This window comes from Nannobrachium achirus (genome assembly GCF_963921795.1).
Source record: "Nannobrachium achirus genome assembly, chromosome: 18".
Classification (NCBI taxonomy): domain Eukaryota; kingdom Metazoa; phylum Chordata; class Actinopteri; order Myctophiformes; family Myctophidae; genus Nannobrachium; species Nannobrachium achirus.
The window spans coordinates 41197946-41216623 of NC_137825.1; the positions used below are offsets into that span (position 1 = coordinate 41197946).

An 18678-nucleotide genomic window follows, 5' to 3' on the forward strand; every position below is an offset into this window, starting at 1 on the left:
TTAAACTAATTAAAACATTTATTTTTCGGGGGGAAACTACTGTTTTGCTATGTAATTACTGTACCTTTTTCTTCCCTTTTTATTAATATCACGTAGATGTGTTTTTTGTGGTACTTTATATAGCTGTAATGAGGCTATGAAGGGAAAAAAAATCCCATCCACTTCCACTATAAAAGAATCTGCAAAGAGGATTCTGTCCCACTGGGATTAAACACATTAAAACATATATTTTCGGGTAAACCCCCTGTTTTGCAATGTAACTACTGTACCTTTGTCTTCCCTTTTTATTAATATCACCTAGGTGTTTTTCCTTTGGTACTTTATATAGCTGTAATGAGGCTATGAAGGGGGAAAAAAATCCCATCCACTTCCACTATAAAAACAATCTGCCCAGGGTTAATGTCCCATCATAGTAACAGGGCAGAATGGGGCGGGATTTACAAAAGGGTTTATTAGCAAAGTTGTGTTTAAGCTCCTCTTTTCTCTTTAAAACGGTCGGCGACGCGTTAGCAGCGATTAACCTCGCCTACCAGGCTTTCTCCCGCAGCGATACACGCAGCAAAGGCGTGTGTGTGTGTGTGTGTGTGTGTGTGTGTGTGTGTGTGTGTGTCGCGCGCGCGCCAGTCCACCAGCTGAATATGTATCCGCTCTCTGATGCCCAATACACGGCCACACAAGCATTTGGAAGTCGGCGTGTCTCCCACTCAAACGACGTCTGTTTCCTTGGATTCACAGCCGAGAATATGAACGTGAAGCCGGGATGAATGAATGAGAAGACACCGCTGAGTACCGAAATTAAGTCGGGAGGTCACAACATCAGCATCATGACATCAGTATATAGTCTATACTGCACCAATTCATCCACCAGGGGCATTGACAAATCATCTTTTATGACTTCCTATCTAGCCAAGCTGTATGAACCATGAATAAACAATAATAATGATAATATTATTTTTTTTTTAAAAAAAAAAAAAAAAAAAAAAAGAGTAAAAAAAATATTTTAAAAAAATAAGCGATTTTCGAATTCAGTTTACCAAGTCGAATAGTGACGTTAGTATTCGAATATTCGAATATTCGAATATTCGGTGAATGCCCTAACACACACACACACATACATGAAAACTGTTACCATAGGATAGATGCTACATGGACACACACACACACATACATGAAGACTGTTACCATAGGATAGATGCTACATAGACACACACACACACATACATGAAAACTGTTACCATAGGATAGATGCTACATAGACACACACACACACATACATTAAAACTGTTACCATAGGATAGATGCTACATGGACACACACACACATACATTAAAACTGTTACCATAGGATAGATGCTACATGGACACACACACACATACCGGTACATGAAGACTGTTACCATAGGATAGATGCTATATGACAAAGTTTGAGAACCACTGATATAGAAACATATATGTTTTTCAGAAAACTGTTTAGAAGACACTTGTAGAATCAGCCTCAGGTCTTAATGGGTTAAAGAGGTGGTGCCATTGTTTTGTACTTCTTCTGTTTTATATGTGTCTATGGAGTTAACATTACTCTAATAGACCCCCATGGGTTGGGTTATAATGTGCACATTTGCCTTCCCTGTGTATTTTTGGTTTCTTCTTCAAAGCTCGAAATAAACAGGTTTAATGACATCATAAAATCATCCACTCCCCTTTTACTATACACCCAACACTGTGGGTGTGGCTAACTTCAGCTGGGTCACCACCCACCTGACAACCAGTCATACATGAATGAACAGGTGGGTGTGGCCACATAAAAACATAATTTTAACACTTTCTGTACACTTTTTTGGAAAGAATCTTTCTCCTAGTATAATCATAATACCTGATCATCATGTTTTAGGGAGGAAAAAATCATGGCACCCCATCTTTAAAGAACAACTGTGATATCAATAAAAAGCTTATTGCTTATTTATTTGGGGGACCACAATTGCAATATCCTCGCGTTGGGATAGAGGATGCTACAAGGACAGATAGGAAAAAGAGAGAGATGAAGCGACTAAAAAGGACTGAAAACAGTGGAGCGAAAGAGAGAGAGGGAGGGGGGGTGATAAACCTTGTATAGAACAAGGTAGCTGGTTCAATATCAAGACCATTAATCATTTTAGTACAGAGCATTGGTGGTGGCAACGCTGGTATGAAGTTGTCGAGAGTACAAACAAAATGACCATAAGGAGAAAAAAAAAACAATTAAAGATAAACAGTTCAGGCTTCCTTTAAAAAAGAGAGAGAGAGACAGAGATTCATGGCACACACTGGATTTCATTAAGTTGTAAATAGGAAAAGACTCACGCGTGTGGGCACGCACGCACGCACGCACGCACGCACGCACGCACGCACACACGCACGCACGCACGCACGCACGCACGCACGCACGCACACATGCACACACACACACACACACACACACACACACACACACACACACACACACACACACACAGTCGCTGTCGGGCAGAAACCTTGTACAGTACAGTATGTCCAACTACATTACCTTTCAGGAAATGAAAAAATAACCTTTGTTCCAATGGATCCAAGCTGCATTGTGTGTCGCTATACCTACCCAACCAGACTCTTCTCAATTTGCAGTTAGTTAGCCAATCAAATGATGGTCTCCACTCTAAAAATATCATGGTTTCTGAACATGTCATTCTCTCTGTCAGACTGAGCGTTGTGCAAGAAGGAGGTTATGGTAACTATCGATTTGTTATTAGCTTCACCGTGACAGATCCAAGAAAACCACCCAACATGATACAACAAATCACTCAATGCACACACACACAAACAAACACACACACACACACACACACACACACACACACACACACACACACACACAGAGTACTGACCAGGTATCGTTCTGAGGAGACACTGACGAGGATGAGGTCATCTCCCACTCTGACCTTCTCTCCCTCTGATCGCTGCTTGGATGCTGGGTGAATGGTCCACCAGCATGCCTCGCCTACCAATGCACGCACGCACACACACACACACACACACACACACACACACGCACACACGCACACACACACACACACACACACACACACACACACACACACACACACACACATACATTTGAAATGCTTTATTGATATCAACCAATCACTGGAATGACGAATAGCCGAATGGCAAATAGACACATTTTCTCCTTCCCGATACCAATACACATAACTTGCGTATCATATCGATACCGACTGAGTACTGAGTAGAATTCAAAACAATCAAGGACAGTGGTTCCCAAAGTGGGGTCCCGGGACTCTCAGGGTTCCTTGAGGGGGTTCCAAATGGACCCTTACAGGTCTGTAACATTGAGAGAGTACAAATGGATACTCTCAGGGGGTCCTGGGGGCTCTTGAAAATTAAAAATGGATCTAGGAATAAATAAAAAAGCAATACATATATAAACACATTATATAACAGTAGTGCAACATCAACTGCAGTGTTCAAAATACAAATGAATTGATTACTGTAAATTACATATTATCATTTCATAAATCATGTGGTATGGGAATAGCATAGACTGGTATACTGATACCAGTATCACCGATACCAATACCAGCATTTTAGGCAATGTATCGGCAACTTTACCGATACTGGTATCAGAAAAACTCTACTTGCAATGCACGGAAGCGACTCCCACCCAGACATGGCTCAATGTGGTTCACACATGATAACCCATTTTGTCCGCCAAGGCCGGCCAGCTCAGATGGGCGGAGCTCGTCGACGTGCAGTGTTATCGGTCGCTCGCCGTGTTTGGGCTCGCCTCATGACACCCAAGACCTTGCTATCAGCGTGTCTGCTTCGTGGTCAAGTGATTTCAAAATAAATAATACAATAATAATTTAGGCCCCTGACGCCCCTTCAGTTGTTTTGGGATATTTGTGACATTAAATTTGCACAAAAGTGACATTTGTCCTCAGCATTTAACTCTCCTAACTACTAGGAGCAGTGGGCTCAGGGGGGAGGAGTTAGGGGTTGGACGTTTTGCTCAGGGACACACAGAGACAGTGCAGAGCTACAGTATGACCGCCCCCACACAAAACTAAAGTTATACGTACAGTACTGTACAACACACAGGACGCTGAGTGAACCAAAACGAGAGCTCCTCCCAAGCTCAGCTGCGGTGGGAATCGCTTATACTGTAAGTGTAAGCGTGTAAGAGAGTGTAACTCTTGGAATTCTTGCACTGTGCAGTGTGCACATTGGGCTTTGTCTGTGAAACTCACACACCTTTGCACACTCACATACACACACAACTACAGTACAGTAAGCACACAGAGGGAATAGCAAATAAAACACAGATGTCACTGCAGACTGCCAGGTCAATGACCACCGCTGTCGCCTCCTGGATGCATGGATACACAGCACCACAACAGCATACTGACAAGGCCAAATACGGTTTAACAACAGTCATCCTATTAGCCTGCGTTCCCTCTCTGCCTCTGGTTGGTTTACTGTTGCTAGCGCACAGCACTGCGGTGCATTATTCATTCAGTCCTTTTGTTTATACTGTAATTTATATCTCATCTTTATAAAAGCAGGTCAGGTACGAGGGCATGAGGAATATAGTACTTCATGTTGTTAGTTAGTTTGGGCTTTGTTTGTATTACTCACAGTCTGTCTTTGTAGACCGAGGACACAGAACAATGAGAAAGAAAGCACTAGCTGAGGGAGATAAAAAGCAGTCCATAGTAGGGACACAGCATTCATAGACAAACACACATTAAAATGCATCCTGGGCAATGTGATCTCAAGTGGACAGCTATAAAGTGGCGTTCATCATTAATATGCCTGTGTATTCATACAAATCAAGGCTGCACACACTTCTCATGAATCCGATCTTTACATAGAAGCAGGGCTACACTAAAATATAGTAATAAGACTTTGTAAATGGGGCCCAATATGTAAACAGTGGTGCAGTGGTTTGCAAGATTAGCTGCAGACAGACAGACAGACAGACAGACAGACAGACAGACAGACAGACAGACAGACAGACAGACAGACAGACAGACAGACAGACAGACAGACAGACAGACAGCACACACAAACACACAAACACTATTCTAGAAGACTTGCCCACTAGGTGCCACCCCATCATAAAAGTATCATTAATCGTGTCGTCAATAAGGGAATCCACTGTCTGTAAATGTGCGTACAGTCACTACACTACATAATGTGGACACCTGCGTGAATACCTCTGAATGTCACATCCCAAGAAGTCATCATATACAGTATGTAATGCCCGGGATTCTAACCTGGGTCCACTGCGCGACACTAAAGCCAAACATCTCAACCACTAGCCTAAAGGGGGTATTCAACTTTAGGTCTTCAGGTACAGTAGCTCGAGGCTCTCAGGCACTCTGTTATACTTACTGTACGTACAGTATGACACAATAATAATCCAGGCCAGGAGTCATACATTCGCCCAAACCACCCTAACCACACCTAGTGGTGAAAAGAATACTCAAATGTTTTACATGAGTAAATGTATCAATACTACAATGTAGAAATACTCTGTTAGGCTGCACCCACACCAAAGTACCTATGAGAGTGGAATCTGTGTTACGCCAATGAATTTCAATGGGAAGGGGGTGTTTTCATGTCAGGAGATCTGAGGATACAGTATGTGCGCTCCGCACCGACCTTGCCTTTATGCTGGAGCAAATAAATTCTCCATTCTCAAATTGCCAAGTTTTAAAATATGGCTCAAGTGTTTTATGTATGTTTTATAATATTATAATGTATATCTGCAAAGTAACTTTTTCAAATAATAATACATTTTCAAATAAATGTAGTGGAGTAAAAGTACAATATTTGGATGCCAGATGTAGTGGAGTAGAAGTAAAAGCATTGGAAATTGGAAATACTCAAGTACAAATACCTCTCAAAACTGTACTTACAGTAAGTACAGTACTTAAGTAAATGTACTTAGTTACTTCACACCACTGACCACACCGCATCCTGCACGCACGTGCACACAAACACAAACACAAACACCAAACAAACATTCACAAGCAAATGTACAGTAAAAGTTGTGAACCAAAACTTCAGATACAACACAGACTTAACCAAAACAAGCATATAAACAGCTGCAAGTACATTATTCACAACACGACCACAGAAGCACCCTGACAAACCGTTTAGGTCAGTTCCTTTGACCAGCGTTTAAAATGGAAGCAATTACAATGTGTGTTCACATCAGGCCGATTATGCACAGACCTACTGAGTGCATAGAAAATGTTTCATTGGACATTGTCACAGATTTGCAGCTATTTCTGTGAATTGGACATGGACAATCGTCTAAAGCGTATAGTACTTTGACATCTTAAAATTTCAATCACATAATGTTGAATAGCATTTTATCTAGGGCTGCGATCTTCATATCCCATATTACGCGGTCGATAATCCAAGATTGGGGTAACTTTTATGTTTGGGGCTGGAGATATGACAGTACAGTAAAACAGCAAGCCACAGCAAAATCTGCTAGCACTTAAGCTAATCTAAAACTCCTCAAAATAAGTTCGGAAACATTATTTCGGTTTATTATTTCTTCCCTTCCCTTCTTTGATTGAAATAGCGTTTCCTAACATTCTTTCTAGGAGTTTACTAGCACTTAACACATCTACTAGCACTTACCACATCTACTAGCACTTAACACATCTACTAGCACTTAACACATCTACTAGCACTTAATGGAATAAAGCTTTGACAGTAACGAGTAGTGCCAAGCTTATTATTACAGCTATACATAAGACGAGCCATGCAGGATATTAACTGCTCATGGTATGCTAACGAGGCGAAGCTAAAGGTTTGGAGCTTGTTGCAGGCTGGTGGTTACTACTACTGCTAATAAATAAATGCTTATTAATGCAAATAACTCCATCTTATACCAATTATTTGTCCTACTGTTGACTCTGTACCTGCCAGTTCCTCTCCCTCTCCCTCTGTAGCACCAGCACTGGTAATATCTCCACCTTTGCATAGGAAACATAGAAAAAGAGGAAAGCTTCTTCATATAGTCTATATGTTATTTTGTGTTGTGCACACACACACACACACACTCATGTGCGTGCGTGCATGCGTGCGTGTGCGTTTGTATGTGTGTTATTCTATACTTTATATACAGTAACAGTGAATTTCTCTGACATGGTTCTCTCCCCTTTGTTGCACAACCTAACCATCTTACATATAGTGAAAATGTAGCTTCTATAGGTGACTAGAAAACATGTTTATTGACTGCACACTGGAGGCAGTCCATCCATCAATCCAGCCATCATTTTCAAAAGGGCCGCCAGCTCTTCGTACGTCTTTTTCTTTTTTTTCCCTTTCTCTCTCCCTTTCAGCTCCACCTTTGCTATTTACTATCTGGGAATGGTGCTGGGGGCTGTTTTACAACAGCACAGTCTCGGGTCGGGAAAGTGAAACAAACCAATCTTGATTCTTAAAAAAAAAAAACTTTGATTACTAACATTTTGACCCATCACTCTCGTGTCAATTGACAGGTACATATTCTTTCAGTGACAGTGTGGTAGTTCTCTGCCAGTGAAACAATAAAATTGATGGGCTGCAGGCCACTGGGAAATGTCAAGAACCTCCTGACGGTCAGTCCGGACCTGGTCCAGCTTATGGCTGTGGCACTCCATATGTGGGCAAGACTGATGTCATCAATATGACATCATCAATATGACACCTGAGATTCACAAGGAAGCAAGTCTTGTTTTTTTTTGTTTTGTTTTTATTCTATTAACTCTCCCCACGCTTTGAACGTTAACGTTCGCCCCATTTTTTACAGAACCTCGATGCCAATACGGCGCTCGTTCGGTTCGTTCGTCTGATGACTGTAAGCTGATGAGGGGTCGCGCGGCCGTTTACTGTAAACACATTTTCCGCGGTGATGGTGTAAAAAATCCATTATGCGTTAGATCAACGGAGAACAATTCACTTCCTTGTTGATTTCCTCTGGCTGTAAGGCTCTGTGGCCAGTGACTGGTCTTCTTCTTCTTCAACACATAACAGGCAAATTCACATTCATTCTCGCATGACGCCGCCCTCTGCTGCCTGGCAGACCAAAGTGCACTATTGCACAATAAAAAAAAAAAAAAATAAATAAATAAATAAATGTCTGTCTATCTGCTATAACGTCGCAAAGGTAAGCCGCTTTTTGATGGCACCAGACCCAATAAATAAATAAATAATCTGGCAGTAGGAGAGTTAAGCAGATATATGCATTTTGCTTTTTTTATTTGTACCTTTTTTATTTTTTTTACTTTTTTAGAAAGAATAGAATAGTAGCCGGGCGTTTAATTTGCTAAATCGATTTGAACCCCCTTAAAAGAACTGGGCGGCTATTTACGATTATTTGTGTCCATTTGAATGGCGGTCGATACGAAAACGATGTCAGACAGCCGGCGGGTATTTGCCCCCGGGCTACTATTTGGAAATATGCGGTAATAAATAACCAGTCACCAAAAACCAGTATGATAGGATAAAGAATAATACTAGAATCATGTGTTTTAACCAGTAGCCAATCCTGGTTAGTTGCTCCTGGGCACCATGATTTATGGTCCAATGGCAGAGCTTCTCACAGATAACGGAATGGTTTGGAGGCAGACTGTGGCCCCTAGAGGTGTCACAGAGACTAGATTTGTTTTGGAGCATTTAACACATTGTTATCGGTCAGAATATAATTAAATTACCGGTAAATTAAAATCTGCCAAAGAATCGCCAGAAATGGCATATATCAGAGTCTTTATTTGTACGTCCCGGCCATACAGAACCTACAGATCAATTTCAAAATCAATGCTGCAGGGTCTTCCTTACGCCCGATGATATTTTGGAAGGCAACAACAAACTGTCAGAGACAGTATTTATCAACTGTAAACTATCAGTTCTTATTTCTTTTGTGGAACACAGTTCTTCTTATATGACGCCATTCTAAGATGACCCAATGAATGGTATTTTCAAAATAACTCCTGGACCCAGGGGGATATAGCGGCCGTCAATGTTTTCCCCAAATGGCTGCCATGAAAGAAAAGGTCCAGGTTAAGTCCCACCTGTAGTGTCTTCCTGCAGTCCCACATCAAAGGCCAGTTTGTCAGTGGAGGAGCGGGAGGTAGACAGACAGCACAGGTACTGCACAGAGGAACACACAATAAACACAAGGACCATGGTCTACATCAGTGTTTACCCTACTACTGCAGGATATGTAGGTGGGTATCAGACCCATTTTTAAGGCTCACAAGTAAATAACACTTTCTCTTTTACCATTGGTCCCTGCATAGCATTTTAAATTATTGTTTCAAAATATTTCTGTTTTCTTTTTTCTTTTTTAATCTAAAGAATTTAAACATTTCTGAAACTATAAAAATAAAACCTAAGAAATAGAATTCAAAGAGATGAGAGAACATATGTGAATGGATACTGTAAGGTTTAACATTTTTGGGTAACACTCCAATTTATGGGAGAGTATTCTTTCAGTACACATTTCATCAATTGTCAACTAAAGCTAGTGAGCAAGCGTGTGGTTAGCCGTGCCAATTCGCATAAGTGAGTAACCAGCCGTCATTCACTCAGTTGAAGTGACTGTCTAATACTCTGTTGTAAGCCGCTGTCGCACGCCAAAACTAGCCGATGTGCTTTGTAGATCGTCTATCTTCGGGGCGCGACTCTGCCACATTATCAATCTGTCTGGAGTATGTGTGTGTACATGTGTACAGTATGTGTGTGTTTGGACTGACCATTCCACTGTAGGAGTGTCGTAACAAGACGGCGTGGCCGTACAGTAAGGTGCGATGGCCCCCTCCCTGGGCAGTCTGAAAATAACAAGAGAGAGAGAACGAGAGAGAGAGAGAGAGAGAGAGAGAGAGAGAGAGAGAGAGAGAGAGAGAGAGAGAGAGAGAGAGATATTGAGAGAGAAGAAACAGAGAGAAACTAGAAGCAGTGCTCTTCCGAGCACAGGTCTCCACCAGGCCGTGCGTCCTGGTGGTGCTACTGTATAATAGGCCAATGTAAAAAGGGTGGCATATGTTCTTCACCTTAGATCTTTCATGGCAATCGGACGCTGCATGCATGATTTCAAGCATTGTGTTCCAAAAATGAGTTTTGCTAAAGTCTACCTGCTGGTGGCGCTATAACAGGACAATGTTAAAAAGGTAGCATTTGTTCCTTGACCTAGTGGGAATATGTGTGGCAAATGTCACGGTAATCGCAAGCTGCGTTGCTGATTTGAGGCATTTTGTTCAAAAACGGAGCAATCCTGCAAACTTTGGAAGCTAATATTAGCCAATCAGGATGGAATGTGAAATATCAGACGGATCGGACTTGATCACATGACTATAGAGATACTGTGTACCGATTTGCATGATTTTTGGATAAAATCTCAAGGAGTAATATCCAAAAATGTGTTTTACATAAGTCAGCCCAAAGGTGGCGCTATAAAAGGCTGATGTGAAAAATGCAGGGCAAAGGTTTATCCTTAGCCTCTAGGGAGTGCGCTTACAAAGTTTGAAACTGATCGGTGGAGTTATAGGTAAAACCACAAATCGGGCTGTTATAGCGCCACCATGAGGCTGATTAAAAAAAAATTAAGTGGCATTTCTTCCTCGGCCTAGTGGTAACGTGTGTGCGCGATTTCATGATAATTGCACTTTGCGTTTGTGATTTGAGGCATTTTGTTCAAAACGGCTCAATCCCACAAACTTTGGAAGCCAATCTTAGCCAATCAGGATGGAATATGCAAAATCGGACAGATCCGTGTCGATCACATGACTGTCGAGATACTGCCTACCGATTTGTAGGATTTTTGGACAAAATCTGTAAGAGTAGTGCACAGAAATGTGTCTTGCGAACATCGGCCACTAGGTGGCGCTAGAAAAAGCCCATTTGAAAAATTTAGGGCAGAGGTTCTAGATTGGCATCCAGGGAATGTGTGTGCTCACTTTGGCAGCGACCGGGCCAACGGCGACTGAGATTAGCTGCACACAAACTGCGAGGACACACACACACACGGACGGACACACGGACACACGGACGGACGGACGCACGGACGGACGGACGGAGGGGAAAACATACTCTCCCCTCAGCCTTCGGCTGGTGGAGACAACAATGTGACTGACAGTAAAATAATACAAGGAACAGCTAGCATCCTCGCAGCGCACAGTGAAATCCCCAGGGTTCTCTTTGAAGTTAAATGAACACTGAATATTTTACTGTGCAACATGCAAGGTTTCAAATGGAGTCATTCAATACTGAGCTGACCACTGCACAGGCCGCATCTTGTACAAGCTTGCTGCACTGCTGCACCCCCAGAACAGTTTATGTGTGTGTGTGTGTGTGTGTGTGTGTGTGTGTGTGTGTGTGTGTGTGTGTGTGTGTGTGTGTGTGTGTGGGGGGGGGGGGGGGGGGGGGTGCATGCAGGGTGTATGTGTATACATGCACACTCGTGCACATGGATATTAAAACGTCCTCCAGAGTTTTGTTTGCAGAAAAAGAACTACAGTCTTTTTGTGCACTAGCTCCATGCTAAATGAATGGAGTAATACGATGTGACAGGTAGAATGGGACCTTTACCAGGGTCTAACAAACACACGCTAGCCACAAAGTCACGGCGATTCATCCACATTAGTCTCATCAATTAACACTACATCTAGATTAGTTAGCCTGGCTAACAACTGGGACACATCTATCCTGAGCACTCCTGGTCCAAGCGCTTCAATTACATTGACATGGCGACACCTGTCAGCTCCACGGCCGGACTGCTTAACCAAGGTAAAAACAGGGACTATTCTTTTCTATTCTATTCTATTGGTCCTTAACCACTTAAACCAGTGGTTCTCAAACTTTTTTATTCCGCAGACCCACAAGAGAGATTAAAATCATCCAAACATTTTCGAGATTTTTCGAAACACTTCCAAAATAGCAGATGTGCAAGTTTGCAGCGTGGCACGAAATGACGCGCTATGAGCTTGCATATCTGCTATTATTTCAATGTATAATAAATGGATGGATAAAGTGGTTAAAATATAATTATTGCGTTGCTGTATTAACACATTTGGCTGGGGACCCCCTGGAAACCCCCCAAGGACCCATGGGGGTCCCTGGATCACACTTTGAGAACCACTGACTTAAACCCTATATACTGTACTTAGTTGACTGGGGTTCTCCTGGGCTCAATACTTGGTCCACCCCTTTTCATTCCCGCTACACCAAATCTCTCACAACTCACAACTTCTACTGTACTTTCGCTACTGTTTGCACCAGAATAGGGACACTATGTTTTATAACGTGGTTAAAGACCTGCACACAAGAGATTTTTTTCAGGAAGATCGGGTCATAGATTAGTGTCTGTGCCCGAATACTGCACATCAAGGGGGCCCTATCACCCGATTCAGTATGTTGGATCGGTGGAAACATTCGTCGAGGGAGAACATTTCACTCACATTTGCCCAGTGCAAACTGAAAAATAATAATACTTTGGACAGCTTGCACATAGGGAGAAAGATAGAGTGAGGCACAGAGTGAGTGTGTGTATGTGTGTGAGAGAGAGATAGAGGGAGAGAGCGAGATTTGCAGGCACTTTCACCGATGCAATTATGTCATGGAACGCAGTAATTTCTGGCAAAAAATGCCACGATTGATAAGACGACAGACATCACAACAAAAACAAGAAAGGTAGAAAGGTATACTCGTTTACCGGCAGTGGAGGGAACAGCATGTTAACCCTTTGCTTCTGCAGTTTAACGCCCTTGTTCAGAAATATACGCTCTTAGAATATACTGTAGTAAGGGTGGGCGATATGGAAAAATACAATGTCACGATATTTTCCCAAGCTCTATCACGATACACAATCTTATCACTATTCTTTTTCATGTTGGTTTTTATGGTTATGTTTCAAGTTACTTAACAGTACAACCACCTAGTACAAGGTAACAAAAACTAAAAAAAGGAGTAAGACCATTTAGACCATTGGTACTCAATGTGGGGTCCATGGACTCTCTGGGTTCCTTTTGGGAGGTTTAAATTGATCCTTACAAGTATGTAACTCTGACAGTATACAAATGAATCCAAATCCCATTTGGTTTCAATTGTATACTGTCAGAGTTAAGGGGAGACTTTGACATTTTAAAGTTTACTTACTACTGCAATGCATCTCTGTATTAACAATTCAACAGGATCTTTTATAAGGCTCCCTCATTGTATCACGATATATACGATATCTCTGAAAAGGTGTATCGTGAAGACATTGTATCGTCTCAGCGATATTTATCAACCATATCGCCCACCCCTACTGTAGTATCGGAATAGTGAAGAAAATGAGGGGACCAAGTATAGACCCCTGGGGGACCCCGGTCAAATGAAGTATACCTGTACTAGTAAGACACCTGAGGGTGGAATGCGACCTCAGGGTGACATGCGACCTCGCCCTAAAGGGCGAGGTCGCGCCAATTCTTGACTATCTGGCCAACCACAGCGTTTCTCTGACGATTCTAGTTGTTGTCATTCTGGGGGGAGTTTGTTCATGTTTTGTGAGGGTAGCAACCCTAGGAGACACGGGGAGAACATGCAAACTCCACACAGAAAGGCCCTATCGCCAACCCCACCTAGGGTGTGAGCGATAGGGCCTAAACATGGAGATGTGGAGAACACTATATATGGAGATAGTCCTGTCCATCATGTCATATGGGACTACCGTCATAGACAGTAGCCATTGTTAGGCCGGAGTCAATGGCTGTCTGTCTGACTGTCTGTACAGGAAGTGATGTCACATGACATACTTTTTATGCCCATATATGAGTCATTCTGTACCACATCTCCATGTTTAGGCCAAACAGGTTTGCTCCATTTCTCCATGTATAGGTCCAAATGCCCAACGTCGAGCTTGACAAGGAGGATACCACACATTGTATCTCATCCACCCTTTCTTCTCTCTCCTTTTGGTATCTTTATCCTCCTCCTCCTTTTTTTCTTTTTTATTCTTCTCTTTTTTTCACAGCCGCCCCCATATTTACTTTAGAAAATATATATTAAAGTTATACCATGTAACTTTTTTTATAAAACAAATCTTAAAATGGTCCTAGCTGTTAAATCTCTAAAGTTTTAGAACCCCCACTCTGTTATTTTCAGCTTCTAAAGCCTTCTCTTTATATGTTTTCTATGATCCCTGCCCGGGACCGGTTTTCGCGGAAAAATTGCGTCATCACACTACCGGCCAATCACAGTGAGGGTTATACACTGCCGGCCAATCACAGCGCAGAACATACACTGCCGGGCTCTCTGGTGGGTTTAGGAAACACGCCTTCAGGAAGTACACTGCAGTGTTTACACTGGAGGAGTCTAGCATGTAACTCCCCAACCGCTGCTCGTAGAAGGACACGGGAGACCTCATTGAAAGCGTCTCGGCGAGGCGGACGCGGTGGTCTGACGCCCCGGTCCGCGAGCGAAAAACGGACGAAAAAAGCAAACGCGACCGCGGTTTGCTATACTGCTACAGACCACCAGTTGAGCAACTTACACAGTATAGCTTTAAATTCTAAGAACGTTTCGAGTACCAGTTTGATACAAGAGCGAATAAGCGCTACACTTCTGGAATCCTGTGCGTCGACTTAAAGTAGGATCCAGACCTAATAACTTTATCTAGCCGCCCCGTTGCCACCTCCTTGTTACATTTTCTTTTCTGAGACACATTGTACCTCATCCACCCTTTCTTCTCTCTCCTTTTGGTATCTTTATCCTCCTCCTCCTCTTTTTTTGTCTTTCTTATTCTTGTGTATCCTTCTCTTTTTTTAGTCTTTCGTGTAGCCGCCCCGTACAGGTAGTGATGTCACAACTCGCTGACATCACACTGACATCACTCCCTGTACAGAAGGAAGGTTACAGAAGGAAGGTTACAGAAGGAAGGAAGGAAGGAAGGAAGGAAGGAAGGTCACTCAAGTGACAAGGTTTTTCAGGGTAAATGCGACCTTCTGTCGCAATAAGGTCTGAGTGGTTATATGTGAATCCTATCTTTTATATTGTGAGAACAAAATACAAAACACTTCCTAATGCATTCTGTGTGTGTCGAGAGCGCGTTGGAAAATCAGAACCACTTGATTCACACACAACCATTCAATCACCATCCAGGGGGCTGGCAGTCTATTCTCTCATCTATTCACACACTTCTGTTCAGTTATGTAACATAATGGAATATTCATAAAAGGAACTGTCTGATGGTCGCCATATTCAGAATTCAACATTAGTAGAGAGGAGAGGAGAGATGAGATGAATAGGAGAAGAAATGAGAGACTCGGTTATTGTTGCTGTCGGGGAGCAGAAACCTTGTATCTCCATATTTAAAATGTTCATGTGTTTCCGTAATTCGATGCTCTACGTCTACTTCAACACATAAGTGTGAAAGTAGCAGATCTACAAGTTCACAGCTTTTTTCTATTTTCACTATTTAACTGTTGTTGTTTTTTTTTTAAGATATTTTTGTTGGGCTTTTTGGCCTTTATTTATAGATTACAGTAGATACAGACACGGAACAGGGAGAGAGATGGGGAGAGACATGAGGCAAAGGGGAATGGGACTCAAACCCGCAATGTGCTGTCAGGCTACTTTTTTTTTTTTGCAATAATAAAAAGGTTTTGGACATACAAGGATTCCGCCCCGGCGAACCGCGGCGTTACGTAACAGCAGCCATATCCCATCATGGCCCCGTGGCTCTATCCCATCATAGAGAGAGTCATTATTAGAGCCAGTGGAGCTCAGCAGACCTGCTCTGTTGTCACAGCATAGTGTCTTCATCTGAGAGACACAGGCCCTTCCCTTCCTCATCCACCAGCAGGCTGCATCTGCTCCCTTATCCAAGTTATCTCTCATTAGAAACCATTGTCACCGAGGTTGACATTGGGCATAACAAGTGTTTAATACTACCTCCTTTCCTATGATATCTTCTGGGGCTCAGATATATGCCAAATACTAAACCCACACATTTGCCTTAAACGTATACGTCTACGGCTGTACAACTGATAACTCTCTCAGATCTCTCAAGATCTGCTCTGTTTTCCCTCAAACTTTGTTCAGACCCAAATCCCCCTGTAGAGAGATGCTGGAAAACACATTTTGTCCATTTTGTTTCACTACTTCACTACTGCTTAACCACTTTCAACCTGGCGGGGTTAAAAAGAATGAAAGAATTTAGACGAATTGAGAAGAACCGAGGGGTTGTTTGTACAAACAAAGGAGATCAAATGCATGTAGGCGGAGCGGACAGATGAGTCACATGTTATACGTGCAGAACACAGCGGCAGTAATAGAGTAATGCCTCATTCACACTACAGATATATAGTTGAACGTTTTGCTTGGTAATTCAATGTAATCTCAATGGAAACCAGCTTTAAAGGCTGGGCGTGTCGGCTGTCCTTGGAATCCAGCCTTTAAAGCTGGTTTCCATTGAGATTACATTGAATTACCAAGCAAAACGTTCAACTATATATCTGTAGTGTGAATGAGGCATAACAGTCATGGAGCGTTGGTCACAACAAGAGGAGACAGCTCAGTATTTGAGACACCGGAAAGAGAAACAAATAGAATAGTGAATAGAAAGAGGGTAGAGAGAGAGAGAGAGAGAGAGAGAGAGAGAGAGAGAGAGAGAGAGAGAGAGAGAGAGAGAGAGAGAGAAACAATAAAATACACTTACCTTCATCATGAATTTCTGTTGGAGGGGCAGAAACATAAATAGAACAATAAATTAATACACACAGAAATATACAATATCAATGCAATTAATATCCCATATTACTTATTTGGTTTACTTCTAATTACCGTACGTCTATCGTACAGATGGATGGAACTATATTGTATGATTTCTTACAGGTTGCTGAACAGTTGCCTTTTAATTGACTTACTACTTTTAAAAGACAACACCAGACTGCTCACGTGTTTTGTTCGCAGCTTGTAGAAAACAAACGGAACCCTTAAAATGTTTTGAAATATATAGTACATTAGGGGTGCAATGGTTGATTGAACTAATCAATTTAATTGATTTAATAAAAATTGCAGAGCGCAATGTGTCATAATGAAATTTGTTGATATATAGCATTAGAAAATGTAAAAACATTAAAAAAAACGTTAAAGAAGAAGAAGAATTGATAGAATAATCAATAATTGCAGGCCTAATATACAGTACATTTATGTTATTTTCAATATAAGAGTAACATGTATTGACTTACAATAGATTATTAACTACTTAGTAAAATCTATGTGCATTTGGACACTCAGAGTGTACAAAATGGAACCTGATGCAACCTGTACGGATCCATTTGGTTCCATTAGTACAGTCTTCGGGGATTGTACCACTGCTGCATAATGCCTGGGACAAGACTGTAGGAGTAAGGACTGCTGGGACACAGAAAACACTGTTTTTGCAGGCAGTGAGACTTCAAACAGAATCATTTCCATATTCATAGCAATAGTCCTGAGTGTTAGTTCGGCGTACAAATGGATCCTATAATTTCCGGGTAGGTTTGTATGTGTTTTTTTTTTCCTTCTTCTTTTTTAATCCCACGATTTTGTAACCCACTTTTTTCAACCAGTGTCAATTGTCAAATGTAATCCTGGGCGCTACACTCCCTCTGCCAACATGGGGAGAGCAACGGACTGACCGCATGCTTCCTTCTATGCATGAGGAGTCCAAGCCAAGCCGCTTCTTTGACAGTGGGGAGTTTCCCTGGTTGGATGTAGCGTGTGGAAGGAACACGTTATTCCAACCAGTTCCTTTTCCCCTCCATCAGGCTGGCCAGGGGGAGGCAGTATAGAGACCAGGATTACTACATGTTTTTTGTGAGGGTATACCTACCCTAGGGGACAGCGGTAGAACATGCAAACTCCACACAGAAAGGCCCTTTTACCAAAACCACCTAGTGTATGGGCACATGACGCAGAGAAGAGAACACGCCCACAGCGTCCCCAGCAGGAATCGAACCCTGGACCTTCTAGCTGTGAGGCAAGGGTGGGTTTCTATGTTAACCATGCAGTATAGCAGTGGTTCTCAAAGTGGACCCTCAGGGTTCCTTGAGGAGGGTCTAAATTGACCCTTACAAGTCTGGAACCAAATGGACCCTAAGGGGTTCATTTGGTTCCATTTGTTTACTGTCAGAATTAAAGGAGAATTCAGATATACTTGTTTTCTTAATACTGATATTATAATATCCCAGACCGCAGCTCCGACCGCAGAAATAAACGGTACCGTTCTGGGATATTATAAGGTCAGATTAAGGTAAGAAAATGGGTAGTCCAAAATTCTCCTTTAAGGGGAGACCTTTTTATGTAAAAGTTTGAGAACCATTGCACTAAAAGGACAAGTGTGACTGTGCACAGTCACATACATTACATTGCATTCAACAGAGAAAGATGTTAGACTGGGAACACCCAAACTGGGAATATCCACACAAACTGATGAGGACAAGTAGAATGCTAACAATAAGAGCGCTGACAGACAAACAAACAAACAAACCACAACAAACAACAACACTAACAGCAGACTGCATGGAGCCCAACATACATTACTTTTCGATGCACACACAGCATGGACAAACAAGCTTGCGCACTATTTCTCATATTAAACTATCGTGGGGACATTTTCGGTTCCTCACAA

The 18678-nt window shown here is 42.1% G+C and overlaps 1 protein-coding gene across 1 annotated transcript in view; it reads right to left on the reverse strand.

The window, feature by feature from the left end:
- The window catches only part of ryr2a (ryanodine receptor 2a (cardiac)), a gene marked incomplete at both ends in the record, with an annotated part of 292426 nt that overhangs the window by 171170 nt on the left and 102578 nt on the right, over window positions 1–18678 (reverse strand). Inside the window, 4 exon segments of the mRNA XM_080747428.1 lie at window positions 2894–3006; window positions 9101–9179; window positions 9785–9859; window positions 16723–16737. Coding sequence (XP_080603554.1) covers window positions 2894–3006; window positions 9101–9179; window positions 9785–9859; window positions 16723–16737 — 282 coding nt within the window.